This window comes from Cydia pomonella, chromosome 11 (genome assembly GCF_033807575.1).
Source record: "Cydia pomonella isolate Wapato2018A chromosome 11, ilCydPomo1, whole genome shotgun sequence".
NCBI classification, from domain to species: Eukaryota; Metazoa; Arthropoda; class Insecta; order Lepidoptera; family Tortricidae; genus Cydia; species Cydia pomonella.
The window spans coordinates 15,648,317-15,668,128 of record NC_084713.1 but is presented as its reverse complement, the minus strand read 5'-3'; the positions used below and the strand labels follow the sequence as shown (position 1 = coordinate 15,668,128).

Below are 19,812 nucleotides of genomic sequence, written 5' to 3'. Positions count from 1 at the left end.
GCTGAATTGTGGAGGGTCGCTCATTAGACCGTGTTCAGCGGAAAATGTGAAATAAAATTAGGATTTCAGTTTATAACTCCCTTTTGGACTGCCGTTTTCACAAAAACGAACCAAAATGTTAGCTGTAGCTTTATATTCATGTGCGTGTATATCATACTTCTCTACTCTACTCATACTACAGCTGCGACATTATCTAGAGAACTATCTTGTTTTCTTTATTGGAGTTAGTTAACGAAAAAAGATTTTACGAATTCGACACACTTCCTCGTTTTTAATCGGTTAAATATTCAACTTTTGGTTTAATTTTTGACGACGAATTTGACAATCTGTCTGGCCTACTGGGTAGTGGGACTAGAGGTACCTTGCCTATGAAACCGATGGTCCCGGGTTCAAATCATGGTAAGGGCATTTATTTGCGCGATGAGCACGTATATTTGTTCCTGAGTCATGGGTGTTTTCTATGTATTTAAGTATTTATTATTATTTATATATTATAATTATATATCGTTATCTAAGTTCTTACAAGACAAGCCTCATTGAGCTTACCATGGGACTTAGTCAATTTGTGTAATATTGTCCTATAATATTTATTTATTTATTATTTTTCTATTTCAATAGCCATACCACCAGTTTGAATAACAAATTTTCAATAGTTTGCTACAATAGCAAGTGAATTTATTCCCCTTCCTTCCTTTTCCATTCTAGGCTATGTGTATGTCACAGTATGTTTATTTAATATTTCGTATATCAAAATGTTGCCGAAAAATATATTATGTACTAGGCAACCGTCATAGCCTAATAGTATCTACATTTATATACTTTGGCTCTATAACGCGTGAACTGTCAATGTCATAAACTGTGTTCGGCGTGATATGAAGCGGATTACATCTAAAAAGGCATTAGACGTAAATATTATTTAACTTCGTTATTGTTGTCTGCGGTGTTTTCTCGCTACTTCAATAAATATACCTATTTCAATAATACCTAATAATTCTATCACTACTCTAAAGTGAGCCTCTCGCAAAGCAAATGCCTTACGGCAGCCAGCGGCCGGGGGCCGTGACGGCCGGTAACAGCCTGTTTCCGGTACTCTGTCACGGTGTAATTACTCTAACGTCTTTACTCAACGTGGTCATCTCTGACACTTTAGAAGTTGCAAAAAGTTGTAGTTTAAGGTCAGTAAATATTCCGAGACTCGTATTTTTGAGATTTGTATAATCGTATTTTGCTTAAAACATGTTTTTAATTTTATTTGACCACTTCGTCGGAAGGATTGATATAATATATTATATAGGCATACCAATTTGCAATTTTCTAGTTTTAGCCTAGTCGACAAGCTCAAATTTGAGAAAAATAGAGATACTGCTTCTAAAAATCTGTTAGATTCGGAATGATGTCTATAAAAATGTATTCGAAGCGTTTAGTAAAAAAAACTTAAACAACTAAAAATTAAAAATGATTTAGAAAATATCTCACAGACTTTAAACATTTAAGAAAGTAAAAAAAAAAAGATTCATTACTCGAAGGATATTTCCAATAAAACAAGTTTCAAAACTGAACTCTATATCCATTATTTATAATTTAAAATTAACGCTGAAAGTAGTCCTACGTGCGTGATTTACGGGATTCACGCACGGCGTCAAAAGCGAGTATGTCCAATTAAATACTTTCAAGCATTAAATATGTAGCTAAAAAAAAAAACCCTTAATTAACGTCAAAGACACGGAAGAAAAGCGGAATTAAATATAATAAATAAAAACAAATTGTCCGAAGAAAAAAACTGACACTTAACTATTTATAAAAAAATGTCTATTAATTAAAAATATGTAAAGCCATATAAAAATATCCAATCAGTTTTATATCTTAAATATAAAAGAACAAGTAAATAAAGCCTAGTGTAATTTCCTATTTTGTAATACATATATCCGGTGGTAGTTTAGTAAATACATTAATTTCTCCGACATGTTTAAATTTATTTGGTACTGCTCTAATTTATACAGCAATTGTATATTTAAAAGTTGTATTAATTACTTATGTTTAGATACAACTGAGTCCTTTATAAGGTATCTTGTTGTTGATGATATGAATTTCCAGATGCTGTTAAAAAATATTGCGCCATAGAAATTAGAAAATATCAAGCAAAAATAAAATTGATATTCACTTATCCGTTAAAAAACACCGTTCGAAAAATCCCAAGAGAGCGAAAACGAACTGTTTCTTTCCGCAACTTCTTTTCTTACCCGACGGCTCGTAAAAGGTGAGTTTCCGGTACGACTTTACGATGTTCAAATAACTCTGACGTCTCTATTATATACAACGAACAAAAGGCACTTTGAAGCAAGCCTTGACTCACCTTTATTAGCTGTTCATAGATAAAGTCCATATTAAGCATTAAAGATCCCAGTTTTAGATAATTATTATGAAAAAATTCGTTGCGCTCTTACATAGAGGCTTCTTGTAACACCAAAACTGAAGACTAATTCGAACGCATACTTTGATATCTAAATGGTATCAGTTATTCGCGCATGCATTTTGCTCATACTTATTGGAGCGAGGTGCGAGTGAAACGTACGGGCGAATGATAACAAAGTTATCATAGTAGTATATGATAACAAAGGTATCACAGTAACATTATTTTAATATCAAAATGCTTAAACCTAAAGACTTTGTAAAGTAAGTCATAGAAGTTGAACCAATTGTACAAGTTTGAGCAACAAAGAATTGTATTATTCTTTAAGTGGAAACTGTTATGGCTTGTGAGTATTCTATATTTGTTTAAACATATGTATTATTTTCGCTGTTTGTTTACTAGCATGTTGTTATGTATGCCCGCCTGTTGGAATTGACAGAAGAAATATGGCAACACAAAAATACATCTATGGTTAACAATATGTGAAAATGTGTGCTTTAACACACTTAGGGTCTGTTTCACAATGTCCAAGTAAAGTATTGGATAGCTTAATTAACAAAAAAATTTACTGCCAGATCGAACTTCCTACAAAATTTAGCACTTTATCTATCAGTTACGCTTATTTGAAGATTGTGAAACGCCAACAATGACTTTATTCGTCAGATAAGTGGCAAGTAGCTTTACCAGGACTTCACTTTTACATTGTGAAACAGGCCCTTATATTAGGTACCTTTACTTGTAACAAACACTGTAATTAAATCTTCTAGTATCTAATATATATATATACCCATATCGTTTTGAAACACATACAGACGATACAATAGTATCAAATACAGTAGGCAATAGTTAATAAAATAATTCGTGCTTTTAGAAATTTAATTTGTAGGTAGTTTTCATTTTATTTATTTTGATTACAATAAATGACTTCTGAAAATATAGATATGCATAAAAAAAGTAATTAGATAAGTACCTATGTTTTTCCATTTTGAAAATTGTATACTCTTTGTCCATACAACACAGAACAACACAAGTACGAGCATTACAGCAATATCAATATAAATATAATATTCAAATGCCGCTTCGGAAATAGGTGAGATGTGCAGTTAGTAGCGGTAACTTGGCAACGTGTTACGAGTAACTATGTATAAGTAAATTTGAAACTCCTCAAAAGTTATTCCTTGAGTTCAATTATAACTAAGTTGAACCAAATTTTACTACAATAACAAGAATTTCTCGGGGTGCTAAAACTCCGATACACCATTTAATTAAAGGAAATACTAAAAGCACATTGTCTATTGAAATAACGAGTTGTAATATTCTACGAATAATATTAATACCAAAAGATTTCTTTAATTAACTCTCGAATACCTTCAATTTATAGGTAAAATTGTAGTACTAGCCTAGTCTTTGCAATGGCCTTGATTAATTAAGATATGATTATTTCCGGCAGTTTCGTGAGCAGATTGCAGCTACTGTTTGGTTTTAGAGTTTCGTTTTTTGTTGTCATTTTTTTAAACTAGGACTTTGGCAAACAAGCGAACTTCCCACCTGATGGTAAAGGCCCATGGCTTATACTTAGACGCGTGCAACGCCAGTGGTGTCAAATGCGCGTTTTTTGGCCTTTTACATTACACAAATAAGGGTAAGTGGCAGTCATTATTGCTGTGGTCTTCTGTGAGGTGGAGTTACTTCCTGAACAGCGGCTCCAGTATATTTCACTGTGAACTATGAGCTACATATTCTCGAAATGGCATGTTTAATTTTTTCAAGATAATAATAGCTATAAAAAATTATTTCATTGATTTCTAATAAAATGCCAAGATTAAGTACTTGTTGCAGTGTGCAATAAATCATTAATCATTTTTACTTAAGTTTTACCACGAGATTTTTCTACGTACCTGTTTTGTACAATTAAGTTTTTATTCGTTAGTTACTTACTTATATCTATATGTTATCCGACTGCAATGAAATATGCATGTATACAAGCTCCAGTTTTTTATCATACATTTATCCTTATTGAGCTTACTGTGGGACTTAATCAATTTGTGTAATAATGTCCTACAATATTAATTTATTTATAAATAAATAAATATTTTTGGGTATGCAATCTTACACAAATCAACCTAGCCCCAAATTAAGCAAAGCGTGTACTATGGGTTCTAGGCGACGCTATACATACTTATATACATAGAAAACCACCCATGACTCAGGAATAAATATCTGTGTTCATCACACAAATAAATGTCCTTTCCGGGATTCGAACCCAACCCATTTATTTATTTTTCATATTTATTTACTATAAAAATTAAGAAGAAGGTTGCATAGGTATACATAGTTTGTCTATTAGACTTGTCTTTATTTGTTATGTTGTTACCTAGCAACTGTTGGTCAAATCAAATATGTAAACATAAGTATTAGCTTAACCTTTCTCTATTAATTTTAAATAATTAAACACGAGTAAGACTCATACAGAGAAATGAAAATCCAAATATTACAAAACCTGGAGGTTTTAAATTTTAATAAGGAAATGCCGAGAAGTTTAGATATCTACCAAGGTAAGAAGACAATTGGTGCTCACGACTACCAATACGAAGGCTAGCTATGAAAAATATCTTCAAAACATTTATCATTCATTTACATACTTAACATTTTTAAATACGTTATTTGTTAGTTTAATTTCTTTATTTGTATTACTAAGTAGAAACGGTTCCTGGACATCCAATTAATTGTATTATTTGTATTTAATTCCTATTAATTTTAAAAACTTAACTTGGAAATTTCATATTTTAAACAATAAACAGATAATCTCTCATTCAAGCGTGGAAACATCTTGTTAAGCAATTCAAGCAATATCTAATTTGTCCTGGGTTACAAATAGCCTTATTTGTCACGGTACGATTAGTTCCGAAATTGCGAAACTATGTTGTAACACTTGATTAGACTTTTATTGAATCGTAAGCACTTACATTTATTACTTACGCTAAGAAGGCCAATGTTTTGCTACAATTCAGAAAATATATCACATGATTATTTATTGCGGCCGGATAAAAATAAATCAACGTGCAAGTAACGCAAGATCACGATGTTTGTTAATATTCATTTCTGTACGTATAGAGTTATTTATGTTGAAAGAAGACTTGGGATAATGATAAATTATCCTAGTTTGACTACTAATCATATGTTTGAACAAAAGTAAGTATAAATAAAACAATATCGGCTTAGCATTAAAAAAGTTTTTTTGATAAATCAACATTTAAAAACAATATGGCAACAACATACAGCAGATTTTAACAAACCTGAACCACCAGTCACCCGAAATTATGTTAAATTTAAACTTGCTAACCAAGTATCTTCCTTCACTTTTACATTTTTAGCTCCACTCATACCGAGTCCAAAGGGAGCACTAGCGGAGGTTCGCAGGTAGTACAAACCGCGAGTTGTGGACGATGATCCGTAACCTAGCACTGCAAAATCATTATCCTCGCATTTGTTAACTATAAAAGATTGCCAGTTTACACATTTAACTCCAACTATAGTTTTTGGGCTTCTGATACTTTCTGTGTATAGTTGAGCCGCGCGCAAATGGCTGCACGACGGTGACATACAGCCTGGTTGGTTCGGGCCTCCGCCATTAACATAAAAGTCTGCGTGACCCAGCGGTTCGATTACACCTTGTACTAGTCTATTTGAATGCACCACGTCAACATAGTTCGCGTCTAATTTATCCAATCTTTGGTCAGCATAAGCGTACGAGAAGCACGGGCCGGCTGGATCTAATCCAGTAATGCGGCCCAAATTACGGCCTTTGTACCGTCGAAAATACTTCCCCGCCCATCCGGCGATGTGCGCCCCGAGACTGATGCCGAGAAGATGAAAATCCTCCGAATTAGCTCCGAACTTTTCCAAATTGGCCAAAAGATTAGCGAGCCGTTTTCCAACCAAACGAGAGTTGTGTACAGAAAATATATAACCCTTATTAATCAGTTCTTCTGCGTCGACCATTATAACATTAAACATAGCTTTTTCATTGTACGCTCTAGCCATGTCTAGTGGCACTTGAGACTGGGAGCTATCTCTATAGCCGTGGATGATTACTTTGGTCTGTTTAGTGATATCAAACATTAAACCCGTTGTCAAGGCTTTGAACGATTGATCGATTGGATATGTCTTCATCTCGTTCCCATTGAGCCAAACAATTTTCATTGTTTTAACTAGTTCATTATTCACATTCATCGAACTGTACCGAAGATCCATAATTGCTCTACCTGAAAAGAAACAGGTATGTGTTATGAAGAACATCAAACTGGGTAAACATCACTTTTACTTATATCATTAACACTCACATGCACCGGATAGTTTAATGTAGACGTTTTCAGCAAACGACAGATTCGAGTCGGCGCTTGTGGTTTGCGCTTGTAACGGTGGTATCAGACACAACACGGCCAGTAGCGGCACGACGACACCGTACTGGTGCATGGCATAGGCCCTGCGGTAACACGGTCACTGTGTCACTGGCAGGCTAGCGGAGAAAGGTCTCTCTCGCAGCCGGCAGGGGGAGGGGAGGGGCTATCTAGACCACTTACACGCACCACTACACTCGCTCTCGGACACTCGTTTCCCCATTACGTAAACGAATCACAATATACACGTACTGCACATTTTTATTGCCAACTGCATGTTGCTCAATTAACTTTGTGAAATGGCAAACACACCCGACATAACAATATTGTTACATTCATTTGGACTCTTATTTAAAAGCCTCTCAATTATGTACCTAAATGTATTACAATTCACTGTTTACGCCCCTAACTATGGAGATATTTGTTTAATATTAAATGTTTTAATTACTTGCCTACCAATTCATGAAATGGTCTTCTTATGTTCACGTGAGACGGATATAAAAAAAGCGGCCAACTGCGAGTCGGACTCGCCCATGAAGGGTTCCGTACCATTTATGACGTATTAAAAAAACTACTTACTAGATCTGGTTCAAACCAATTTTCGTTGGAAGTTTGCATGGTAATGTATATCATATATTTTTTTTAGATTTTTCATTCCGTTATTTTAGAAGTTACAGGGGTGGGGGGGGACACATTTTTCCACTTTGGAAGTGTCTCTCGCGCAAACTATTCAGTTTAGAAAAAAATGATATTAGAAACCTCAATATCATTTTTAAAGACCTATCCATAGATACCCCACACGTATGGGTTTGATGAAAAAAGATTTTTTGAGTTTCAGTTCTAAGTATGGGGAACCCCCAAAATTTATTGGTTTTTTTCTATTTTTGTGTAAACATCTTAATGCGGTTCATAGAATACATCTACTTACCAAGTTTGAACAGTATAGCTCTTATAGTTTCGGAAAAAAGTGGCTGTGACATAATCGGACAGACAGACGGACATGACGAATCTATAAGGGTTCCGTTTTTTGCCATTTGGCTACGGAACCCTAAAAAGCGGCCAAGTGCGAGTCGGACTCGCCCATGAAGGGTTCCGTACCATTTATGACGTATTAAAAAAACTACTTACTAGATCTGGTTCAAACCAATTTTCGTTGGAAGTTTGCATGGTATTGTATATCATATATTTTTTTTAGATTTTCATTCCGTTATTTTAGAAGTTACAGGGGGGGGGGGGGGACACACTTTTTTTCACTTTGGAAGTGTCTCTCGTGCAAACTATTCAGTTTAGAAAAAAATGATATTAGAAACCTAAATATCATTTTTGAAGACCTATTCATAGATACCCCACACGTATGGGTCTGATGAAAAAAAAATTTTTTTTTAAATTTTATGACGTATTAAAAAAAAACTACTTACTAGATCTCGTTCAAACCAATTTTCGGTGGAAGTTTGCATGGCAATGTATATCATATTTATTTTTTTTGATTTTTCATTCTGTTATTTTAGAAGTTACGGGGGGGGGGGGGGGGGCACACATTTTTCCACTTTGGAAGTGTCTCTCGCGCAAACTATTCAGTTTAGAAAATAATGATATTAGAAACCTCAATATCATTTTTAAAGACCTATCCATAGATACCCCACACGTATGGGTTTGATGAAAAAAGATTTTTTGAGTTTCAGTTCTAAGTATGGGGAACCCCCAAAATTTATTGGTTTTTTTCTATTTTTGTGTCAACATCTTAATGCGGTTCATAGAATACATCTACTTACCAAGTTTGAACAGTATAGCTCTTATAGTTTCGGAAAAAAGTGGCTGTGACATAATCGGACAGACAGACGGACATGACGAATCTATAAGGGTTCCGTTTTTTGCCATTTGGCTACGGAACCCTAAAAAGCGGCCAAGTGCGAGTCGGACTCGCCCATGAAGGGTTCCGTACCATTTATGACGTATTAAAAAAACTACTTACTAGATCTGGTTCAAACCAATTTTCGTTGGAAGTTTGCATGGTATTGTATATCATATATTTTTTTTAGATTTTCATTCCGTTATTTTAGAAGTTACAGGGGGGGGGGACACACTTTTTTTCACTTTGGAAGTGTCTCTCGTGCAAACTATTCAGTTTAGAAAAAAATTATATTAGAAACCTAAATATCATTTTTGAAGACCTATTCATAGATACCCCACACGTATGGGTCTGATGAAAAAAAAAATTTTTTTTTAAATTTTATGACGTATTAAAAAAAACTACTTACTAGATCTCGTTCAAACCAATTTTCGGTGGAAGTTTGCATGGCAATGTATATCATATATTTTTTTTTGATTTTTCATTCTGTTATTTTAGAAGTTACGGGGGGGGGGGGGGGGGACACACATTTTTCCACTTTGGAAGTGTCTCTCGCGCAAACTATTCAGTTTAGAAAAAAAATGATATTAGAAACCTCAATATCATTTTTAAAGACCTATCCATAGATACCCCACACGTATGGGTTAGATGAAAAAAGATTTTTTGAGTTTCAGTTCTAAGTATGGGGAACCCCCAAAATTTATTGTTTTTTTTCTATTTTTGTGTAAACATCTTAATGCGGTTCATAGAATACATCTGCTTACCAAGTTTGAACAGTATAGCTCTTATAGTTTCGGAAAAAAGTGGCTGTGACATAATCGGACAGACAGACGGACATGACGAATCTATAAGGGTTCCGTTTTTTGCCATTTGGCTACGGAACCCTAAAAACCGACCATGTGCGAGTCGGACTCGCGCACCGAGGGTTCGTACAAACCTGTAGGTATATATTATTATATGATGTGCTCGTAACTAAAAATTTACGTGCTGCTTCGTAGCTTCGGACGTTGCTTCGTACCAAATTTCAAGATTCTGAGTTCACGGGAAGTACCCTGTAGGTTTTGATTCCCTTGCGAGTGTCGAAAATTTGCAGCATAAATGGCTGTTTCTTTTGATTGCTTTGGCTTAGAAGTTTGATTTTTTCACAGCTCCAAGGGACAATAAACTTGAGTATTTGGTATAAATTCCAGCTTGATACCTCGACGCGTTCCTGAGAAAAAGGGTCTTGACAGACAAAGTGATCCTATAAGGGTTCCGTTTTTTCCTTTCGAGGTACGGAACCCAAAAAACACCATTTAGAAGGAATCTGAAAGTAATCAGAGTAAACCCGCTTTTTCGAACGAAAACCGCTATAAATCACTTTAAATTGTAATATCGACAATCGACTACAATTCACTACATGTATAAGACTAGAGATTATAATGTAAGTATGCCTTATCCAACGTAATAATTAAAATATGATTATTTAGTTACGTATATGACAAAGTTAACTGAAAATGACTTAGATAACTAAACTTATCTCATTATATGCTTCGTTACTGACAAGCTAACTAATTATGTAACAAGTTTAGCTAAGCACATTATACGCAATCCAAGTTATCCAAAGATTAGGCAGGTATACCGAGCAAGCACCATTAGCGAATATACTCCTTAGAACTCAATAATAGACCCGGGATGGAGTACCTCTAACAACTACCGGTTCCTACGGCCGCTACTCATTGCACGAGACGCGGGTTATACCCGGTAATTACCGCCAAGTCGCGATACTAATTCATGTGAGTCAGGGATATTTTTAATATTATTTATACTACACAATAGTACATTGTGCAACGAGGGGGGTAAGTGAAAATTTGGATACGAGGGTGGTAATTCTCGTTCGTTCGTTCTCGTTCGAGTTTGCAATATTCTTACCCCCGGAGTTACACACAGTGTTTTTCATCACACTTGCGAAGAAAAAACTAAATTTTAAGCAAAATAATTCTTAAATACGGTGACATATCAAACATTCGTCCGCCATTTTGTAATTTCTTGGCAGGTGAGGCATCGAAGGCACAGACCCATTCGGCATTCAGCCACGATTGAAAATTATGTAAACATATTTTAAACGGCTGTTAAATTAATCAAATTAAATAATTTGAAACATAAACAAAAATATTAAATTATAAACGTCATTATTTTAAAAGTAAAACTCATTTATGCTACTTGGTTCGTATGAGTAAGTGACATAATTAAAGAAAAAACCTATAACTCCCTAGGTAGTTATAGATTTTTTTTTCACAATCCATAACTCCTGCGGGAACAAATTAGGCCTTTGTCCTTTAGCACACCTGCATGAAATAAGATCTTTTTCGAGCAAGTGTGATGAAAAAAAGTTAAAGTTCATCTTACGTAACCCAGTGGAAGTAAAAAAGTAAAAGGTAATAAGTACATTCTTTGAAGTGCGTGGTTTATATTTATTTACCGACATGTTATTAATTAGGTCTACTTACTTACTTAATGGCGCAGCGACCCAAAATGAGCCTTGCCCTCCGACACGGGTACACGCCAGTTGTCTCGACCCTGTGCCATCTCCCACCAGTTACCTTGGAGATCGCGCAAGTCCGCTTAATTAAAGCTGAGCTAGTGTATTCATATTTTTGGCACTTTTTCGTATCGATATTTTCAGATGTGACCGTACATAGTTTCGAGCTTTTCTTGTGAAGCAGTCTATGTTAACCATAGTAAATAGACTATGAATTTGATAGCCCACTGAATTTTATCTTATTTTTACCGTCATTTTCCATCAACTATGAATAGAGTCAATCCTGGTCGGTTTCTTTATGTCTTCTTGATTTAAAAAAAACAGTCGTTTAGTTTGACAGGAAAGTCGACCCAGTACTAATTTTTGCATACTAGGGATAACCAGTGTTCGCTAGTTGCTCTCACCAACAGTAGGTAATTATAATCCAACTAGCAGCCGCTAATCACGGCACGAAAGAGTAGGTTAATGCTACCCTAGCGAGTGTCTAGACTTTCATAATGAAATTAAATTATATTCTTGAAATAAACGAATGTGAGCCTAAACATTTATACGCCTAACTTTATATGAATATACTTGCGTGTATATTATGTTTCTGTATGAGTACCTCTAATTTCGAACTAGATTAAATTGAATATCTTTTAGTTTTTCTGTCCATGGGTTATGAAGGAATTATCATTTTTATATAGTAAACACCCCTATAATGGGCGTGGCACCAGTAATGGGATGGTATAGAGAAATCCTTTAAAATAATTATGTATCATCATTTTTTAAACGATAGCAACATTTTACCATAGACAAGAACGCATAGAGCTGCTTAAAATTGATTTTTCATTGATTTTTGTTAGTTTTAACATTAATTGCGCCATACCGATGGCTCCATGTTTGGAGCAAAAAAAAACATACTTAATATTGAGACCATTTGCAGTATCTTTCATCAAATACCTACATCGAAAACATAAAAGAGGAAGAGAAGATTAAACTTTTAATGCATAGAGCGGTAGAAATTTTACAGGTGTCGGTGAAATATCAAAAATACTCCAATTTTTTTCTTATATGTCCCATGATTGGTGCCGTTAACAAATGGCGGCCCAATTCGAAGAATGATTAAGACGCATTTAAGATCTTTAAATGATCGATAACTAAACGACATGTCAAAATTGACGTATATTTCGATTTTGCTGTGATCCCAATCAGATCTATCTACGATATTTCTAACGTCAGAGTGACATTGGTTGCCCGAATCGAGCTGCTTCTGTCAATTATACGAAATATTCGAACAAACGATATCTAAATGAGAACTTATCTAAACCAGAACTTATCGTTATCGTATTTCATTCTTCGAATCGGGCCGTGTATCAAACTTTGACATCTATTATGTATTGAAGATGGGGCAAAATAAATAAATAACGCAAAATCGTAATTTTTATACTGAATATTTACACTTGTTAATTAATATCAAATACCATGGAAAAAACACAGAGAAATTGATTATATGCCTAAAGGTTGTCTGGAAAAGATCACTTTTTAGCGGTAAGACTGCCAATTGTTACCTAGTTCTATTAAATTTTCCTTTCAAATTTATTTGCAGTTTTACATGTATGTAAAATGTATAATTGTTGATGCAATAAAGAATATTTACTTATATTTGCAAGGGCAGACTCCAACCAAAACCTTAAAAGGGTAAATTTAGCTCGATAGAAATAAATTACGAAAACATGTCTAATTTTAATTTATTTTTAGTTGTATATCGTTACCTCATCATGTACACAATAGCAGTAATTTTAGTATCAAATAGGTAGCTGAGTAGGATATAGAAAAGTATATTTTCTTAGTAAGTTATTGAGACAAATTTAAAAAAGCGCATGATGGCCTAATTTTACGTCGCACGTTTCGCGTGGCGCGCCACATCTTATGTTTTCTTCAAATTTCCTAGCATTACGCCCTTTCTTAAAAAATATGTCGAGAAATGTGTGAACCAATAAATCAATTCATTTAGAAGAGTTTAAGTAGCGTATGTCTGCACAATTATTTTAATTCTTGACCAATATACCTGTTTTTATTTCCGTCTAAGCTAACTTTACTAGGACTTGAACGGAACAAAGTGAGGAAGCCACACTTTGTTGTTTCTTTCATTTGGAATGCAAATTCAAAAGTAACAATAACTAACCTACGAGTATTTTGTACGCTATTTACATTGGAATTTCTAATTGATGGCTTGATATTTGCCTTTCTTATAGACTTCTATTTTTAATCATTTCCGAGAATGAGGAAGTTCTGTACTCGTTGTAACTATTTTTTTAACGGAACGGTTTATGCTATTTTTTATTACCGATTACTCCGAGACCCGTGGTCCGATTTGAGTAATTCTTCTTTTTGTTTGAAAGAAGTTACCTCCGAGTTTAACGATAACCTTCGCCTTGTTCATATTAACCAGATAATTTGGAAATGGAAATACAGTCGTAATAAAATTTTATGTTGGCGTTTCCTTTATAAAGACCTGCGCCCAACATTTGGTCCTTCGAGCCGGAGCCGGAAAAGTGAGAGCGCTTTCCATCAGAACCAGTAAAGGTTCTCTAATCAGAACTAGTATTCATAAGATATGTGTACTCCCAATTGAGACTGATTAAATATATAGATTTCAACATGTTGTTAACAGAGGGATTATAATTAGAGCTCGATTGTCAGTCTATAATATAGCCTAGTTTCAATATAAAAAAAAATGTTTGCATAAGTATAACTAGAAACAGTTTGTATAACTGCTTAGCTCCTACCTGTAATTGGATGTTCAGCATGTAGAAGATTAGGGTTGTCAATAAGAGCAACAATTTATTAATATAAGTTTTTTAATTCTTTTTAATGTAACCTTTTGCTGCGCTGGCAGTACCTATGTACGATACCGTACATTTAGATATATGTAGGTTGTGTGTTGAGTGACAAATGTTTAAGTGGTCAGTTTAACGGTAACCTTCGCCTTGTTCATATTAACCAGATAATTTGGAAATGGAAATACAGTCGTAATAAAATTTAATGTTGGCGTTTCCTTTATAAAGACCTGCGCTGCGCCCAACAGTGTTTCCATAATGTTTTTGGTTCTGGTCTGATGATGGAATCGATGAGGAATTGAGAGAAGTCTTCAATTTTTGAAGGCACGTTTGTAAAAGCAAGGATTTCTTTCCAAAAATCACCAATTCGATGGAGTGCAACTGTACCTTACCACGAGTTTAACAGCACTAATATCTTCGCAACTTATTTTCTATACATCTTGGATTTACTGTAGTGACAGGAATCATTTTTCAGCTGCATTCGAGGAGCATCGTGATTATTTATTAAAGTTTACGAATTTAGTGTTAAACATAATAATGTTTTTCATTCATGCGTAACGCGTCACTCATAAGCTCTTATGAACTAATGCCTTAAAACTAAAAATGGAAAAATAAAAACCTTTCACAAAAATATAAACTGATATAATAGAATATTATCCTGTTTTAAGTATATATGTTACTGTAAAAGCCCGAAGTACGGTAAAACCTAGGATATACCGGTAAGACCTAGGTTTTACCGATGCCTATCGGTAAAAGCCCGAAATGTGAAATAATTATTGTTCACTTCGGGCTTTTACCGACATGGATTTGGTAAATCCTAGGTCTTACCACGGCGACCGGTAAAGGTTGAATCATGCACTGGTTCTCGATATTATTAGATGAAAATCTTGTATCAGTGTAAGGGGCGTTATATGTAGCGCCATTTAGAGTGATGCTTTGTATTGTTTCGGCTATTTTACTAGTCCTATAGATCTAGGTCTTTCGGTTTTGCTGAAAGTGAGAGTGAACTCTACTCACTGCAAATTCGAACGCCGTGAGTAGGGATGAAGAAGTCCTGAGAGCAGAGTAATGTACAGTGTGTCACATACCCTCTGTAAGCAATATGCCCAGTTGGTGGGAATTTTCGGACTGTAGCTAGCCGCTGTAATGGGTAACAAACGCGTTCCGTATGTGCTTCGCTTTCTAGATGACTAGGGTGCACTGCAGAATGCACAGATTATCGTATTGCGAACGATTGCCATCTTAACTAGGTACCAAGGTTTAGGTATAGTTTACAGTAAAAACAAATTAGGTATCTATTAATAGTTCTCGCTAGTTGAAGCGATCAAATGACACCCAGACGCTTTCAATTAATCAATCTTGAGGATGCTGTTGCGGCTGCCGAAGCACTGCAGCGCGTCTGGCATGTTCGCTGAGGCGCGAGTTGGTTTTTTTTGACGCAGGGGTAAATGCATTTACGCATCTCACCCCGGGCTGGGGAAGCCCATTGGGGGGGTGGTATGTGGGACTCGCTCCCCCCGTTACTCCCTCTGATAGCCAGAGGAAGGGGAGGAGAATACCCACTAACATCCCCTGCGGATCCTCTTTGCCGTTAGGGAGCGTCATGGGATTGCTTGCGGCATTCTATCCGCGACGCCCCTCGGCAGCCCGACCAACCTGTGTTGCACACCCGCGTCACTGAGGAAGAGCACCAGGACGCTTGGCTCTCGTCCCACACGTGCAGAGCCGTTCCGTGTGGGCCCCCAATCCACTGGCTCTACGAGGGGGAACAACTAGCTGATGGCTAGGATATATTGCCTACCTAGGGAGGAGACCCCCCTCTCCGCCTACGCCGGAGCGGTAGCGCATCTGCACTATCTTCGCGCAACCGCTCCGCTGCTTCCTTTTGGGAAATCACGGTTTCGCAAAAGGCTTTAACTTCCTTCCATGCCCTCTTGCTGCGCAACGTGGCCGACACGACGTCGTGCAGCGAGAGGTCCCCTCGTGATTTCCGCTGCCACCACCATGTTTTGGCGTACCTTAATTTCATGCAGGTAATGACCGAAGCAACCGTGTCCGGTTGTTTCCTGTGTCAATCTGTAGCTGGGCACCCCGTGTTCTCTATCGAGCCACTGGTTGAATGACGGGGGGAGAGCCCCTATACTGCGGGCTTCATAGGAGGAATCCTCCAGGTCGCTCTTCCAGCGGTCCCTCAGTCTCTTGACAGCCGGTCGTTGCTCTCTCTTCGCCTCCTCTGGGTCGAGGCGTTCTCCACGCGCTCTGGCCTCTGCTCTCATACGGTAATATCCAGCTATCATATTAGCTTCCAGCTCCCAGGGTGGAGTGCCTGCCAGGGCTCATGCCACCGCGAAATACACCGTATGGTATGCCTTTATTATGCGCAAGGCCACCACCCTCAGCGGACGCCTTAGGAGAGGCTTGGCTTTAGCCAAGAGCCTGTCTGCCCAAATTCATGCCCCGTATAAGGCCATGCTCCGAACAACGCCCACGTACAGGCGCCGACAAGGGGCTTTCGGCTTACCCACGTTTGGTAATAGCCAGCTAAGGGCTGAGGCAGCACCCACGATTCGGGGCGCTAACCTGAGGAAATACTGTTCAAAATTCCACCTCCGGTCAAGAATAAGACCCAGGTACTTCATGTGTGAATTGACCGGAACCCTCTCACCTGCAACAGCTATAGTTAAGTCCTCAGTCTTCAGGAGGGACACATTCAATCCTAGGCGTTCGATGCGACCCACTGACATCTCTGCCGCTACCGCCGCTCTGAAAAAGTTATCTTCCATGTGCCTTCCCCACACAGCCACCATGGTGTCGCCACACTAAGATGTGTCGTCAGCATAGCAGATGGTGATCATGCAGGGAAGCTGGGCCCCCCCTTATGGCCCAGTCATACCATATATTCCACAGCCGGGGGGTGTTCTCCCCGTTGCTTGTTGTTGAAAAATTGTAATTAAACCTACAGCAAAACCAGAACATTAACAGTCAGCACTATGACTATTTTTATGAAATACGAGTGTTAAATATATTATCAGTGGGAGCGGGACAGCAATATACAGTGTAACGATGCACGTTATTCTAATCAAAGTAAGATTAGGTTATACTAGGCGCGACTGTACAATCGCGAGAGTAGTCTCAGCGTAGCAACAACGTTAGCAGTTTTGACCGCACGGTACGCTCAGAGTACTCTGGCGCTAATGCACTGCTGCCTTTAGGGTCCAGTACTGTGCGGTCGCGTTCATGAGCTTCGCGCCGTGACATCACACGCGACGCGTCGGACAGGTCAAGTGTCTCCTTTTCTTACAGAATAAAATGTTAGGTATAAAAGTAAATATTTTAGCACAACCTTTAATATGTAAAAAAGGACGTATTTAAGTTTCGTCTCGTACCCTGGGTATAAATTATAAAAAAATAAAAAAAACCGTTTATTTTAGATCACTGATCCATAACGACTATTAGTATAAACTTAAAACTTTGCTAATTAGGTTCTAAGAGAAAAATAAAAACAAGAACTTATAACCAAACACTAAGATGTGTGGAAAATAGGGGCGCAGGTTGCCATACTCTATTTCGCTCTCCCATTGCCACCGCCACCCAAAACTTTATAACGGGGCAGTCGAGGTGCTCGGCCAACACCTTGAGTAGACTGTTGCTGCTGCCGCGCATCCGTCTCAGCATGGAGGCGATTCTTTTCCGCCTGATGGCAAAAAAGTCATCTACTCGCGCCTCAGCGTACATGCCGGACGCGCTGCAGTGCTTCGGCAGCCGCAACAGAATACTCAAGATGTTATTATATTGAACGCACAATGCGATATAGGCTCGTTGTGTAAATTTCACCCACAAGCTGCACGTGTAGAAAGTCTGACAGTAAGCTCTAAAGAGCGTCAATTTAACTGATGTATTACACCGTGCGAACCTGCGGGCAAGCATATTGCCTCTCACTGCCGTCGCTCTTTTCTCCCTATCCAGATCCAGATCGTCATTCAATTCAGTTGTAAGCATATGCCCCAGATACTTAAAGCGATCTACAACTTTTAGAGGTACGCCACACAACATGATCCTCGGCTCCGTAGACGGGTTATACTTACGAGCTTTGAATATGACAAGCTGGCAAACCGACATGGGCCCTGCTGAGTGCCTCGATCAACTCGTTTACGTAGACGTTGAAAAGGAGAAGGGATGTTAGCCCTCCCTGTCTCGGTCCACATTGTAGTTTGTACTCGTCAGACTCCTCTCCCGCCTATCTCACTCGGTTGACCTGGCTGTTGTACCAATGTTTAAGCAACGCGACATATTCAATCGAATCTCCCGTTTTTGTAAGCTTGTACTATAGCTTGTCGTACACAACCAGGTCAAACGCCTTTGACAAGTCCAGAAAGCACGTACTTATAGATCGGCGTGTTCCTGTGCTTGTAGTACCTGACAGCTTGCTTAAGACACAAAATCGCACTTTCGGTCGACAGCATTCTCACAGAATAGAGCTGTAAGATTCCGGTTCAAATAACCCTTTAGCGGCGCGGTTAGGTTTCTAGGGACGCAGAGGCCTCCTTTCGCATCCACATCAGCTGTCCACGGCGCTTAAAACCGCGACCGCGACCAACTAGCATGACAGGGGAGTACCAACATACAACGGAACCAGACAGGCTTATTTCTCTCCCTTACGAACCACTACCATGACTCACGCTTGGCAAAAGGTTTTTTACTTAAAATAAAATGATTTAATTGAAAGCATCTAGGTGTCATTTGATTACCCAGCCATAGTCGCTTCAACAGGCGAGAACTATAAATAGATACCTAATTTGTTTTTACTGTAAACTATACCTAAACCTTGGTACCTAGTCAAGATGCCAATCGCGATATGATAATCTCTGCATTATGCAGTGCACCCTAGTCATCTGAAAAACGAAGCACACACGGAATGCGTTTCTGTTACCCATTACAGCGGCTAGCTACAGCCCGAAAATTCCCACCAACTGGGCATATTGCTTACAAAGGGTATGTGACACACTGTACATTACTCTGCTCTCAGGACTTCTACATCCCTACTCACGGCGTTCGAATTTGCAGTGAGTAGAGTTCACTCTCACCTTCAGCAAAACCGAAAGACCGTCTATATGACTAGTAAAATAGCGGAAACAATACGAAGCATCACTCTAAATGGCGCTACATGTAACGCCCCTTACACTGATACAAGATTTTCATCTAATAATGTTAAGAACCAGTGGATGATTCAATCTTTACCGGTCGACGTGGTAAGACCTAGGATTTACCAAATCCATGTCGGTAAAAGCCCGAAGTGAACAATAATTATTTCACATTTCGGGCTTTTACCGATCGGCATCGGTAAAACCTAGGTCTTACCGGTATATCCTAGGTTTTACCGTACTTCGGGCTTTTACAGTAACATATACGTTATCAAATGATATGTTTGAAGTCGGTGCGAAGCCACATTTTGATGCTATCTACCATGATTTTGGGGCGATTCGATAAGGATGCGGCTATACCTATAAGGATGACTCACGCTAGACCGACCACGAAGACCACAGACGATATATGGAACTTCCCTTGAAGTGATGACAGATATAGGTAGCAGGTATTGGAAATGCCTAATGAGACTCAGTGTTGAGGATGAGGGGTAGACGTAGGAGATGACGGCGAAGGGCGGTGTTTGAGGGACCTGAGGTTAGGGATTGAGGGGTTAGTAGGGCTTAACGGCTTAGGGCTTGAGGGCTACTCTTTTTGAAGTCTATTTTCTTTTTCTAAAAAGTTTTTATTGCCATATAATGTTTGTTCAAGCTTGGAGTCTTGATTAT

The 19,812-nt window shown here is 37.8% G+C and overlaps 2 protein-coding genes across 2 annotated transcripts; both read right to left on the bottom strand.

Annotated features, from left to right (window-relative positions):
- Positions 1–5,094: 5,094 nt before the first annotated feature.
- On the bottom strand, positions 5,095–8,329 carry LOC133522964 (phospholipase A1 2-like). The gene is made up of 2 exons (XM_061858465.1): positions 6,754–8,329; positions 5,095–6,675 (listed from the first exon to the last, which is right to left on the bottom strand). Exons 1-2 carry the CDS (start codon positions 6,884–6,886, stop codon positions 5,729–5,731), a joined length of 1,080 nt encoding a protein of 359 aa, XP_061714449.1. The 5' UTR covers positions 6,887–8,329; the 3' UTR covers positions 5,095–5,728.
- A 7,237-nt stretch (positions 8,330–15,566) lies between these two features.
- LOC133522963 (uncharacterized) lies at positions 15,567–16,688 on the bottom strand. Its single transcript, XM_061858463.1, has 2 exons — positions 16,021–16,688; positions 15,567–15,756 (listed from the first exon to the last, which is right to left on the bottom strand). The coding sequence occupies exons 1-2, from the start codon at positions 16,297–16,299 to the stop codon at positions 15,604–15,606; spliced, it is 432 nt and encodes a 143-aa protein (XP_061714447.1). The 5' UTR covers positions 16,300–16,688; the 3' UTR covers positions 15,567–15,603.
- Between the last annotated feature and the right edge of the window lie 3,124 nt (positions 16,689–19,812).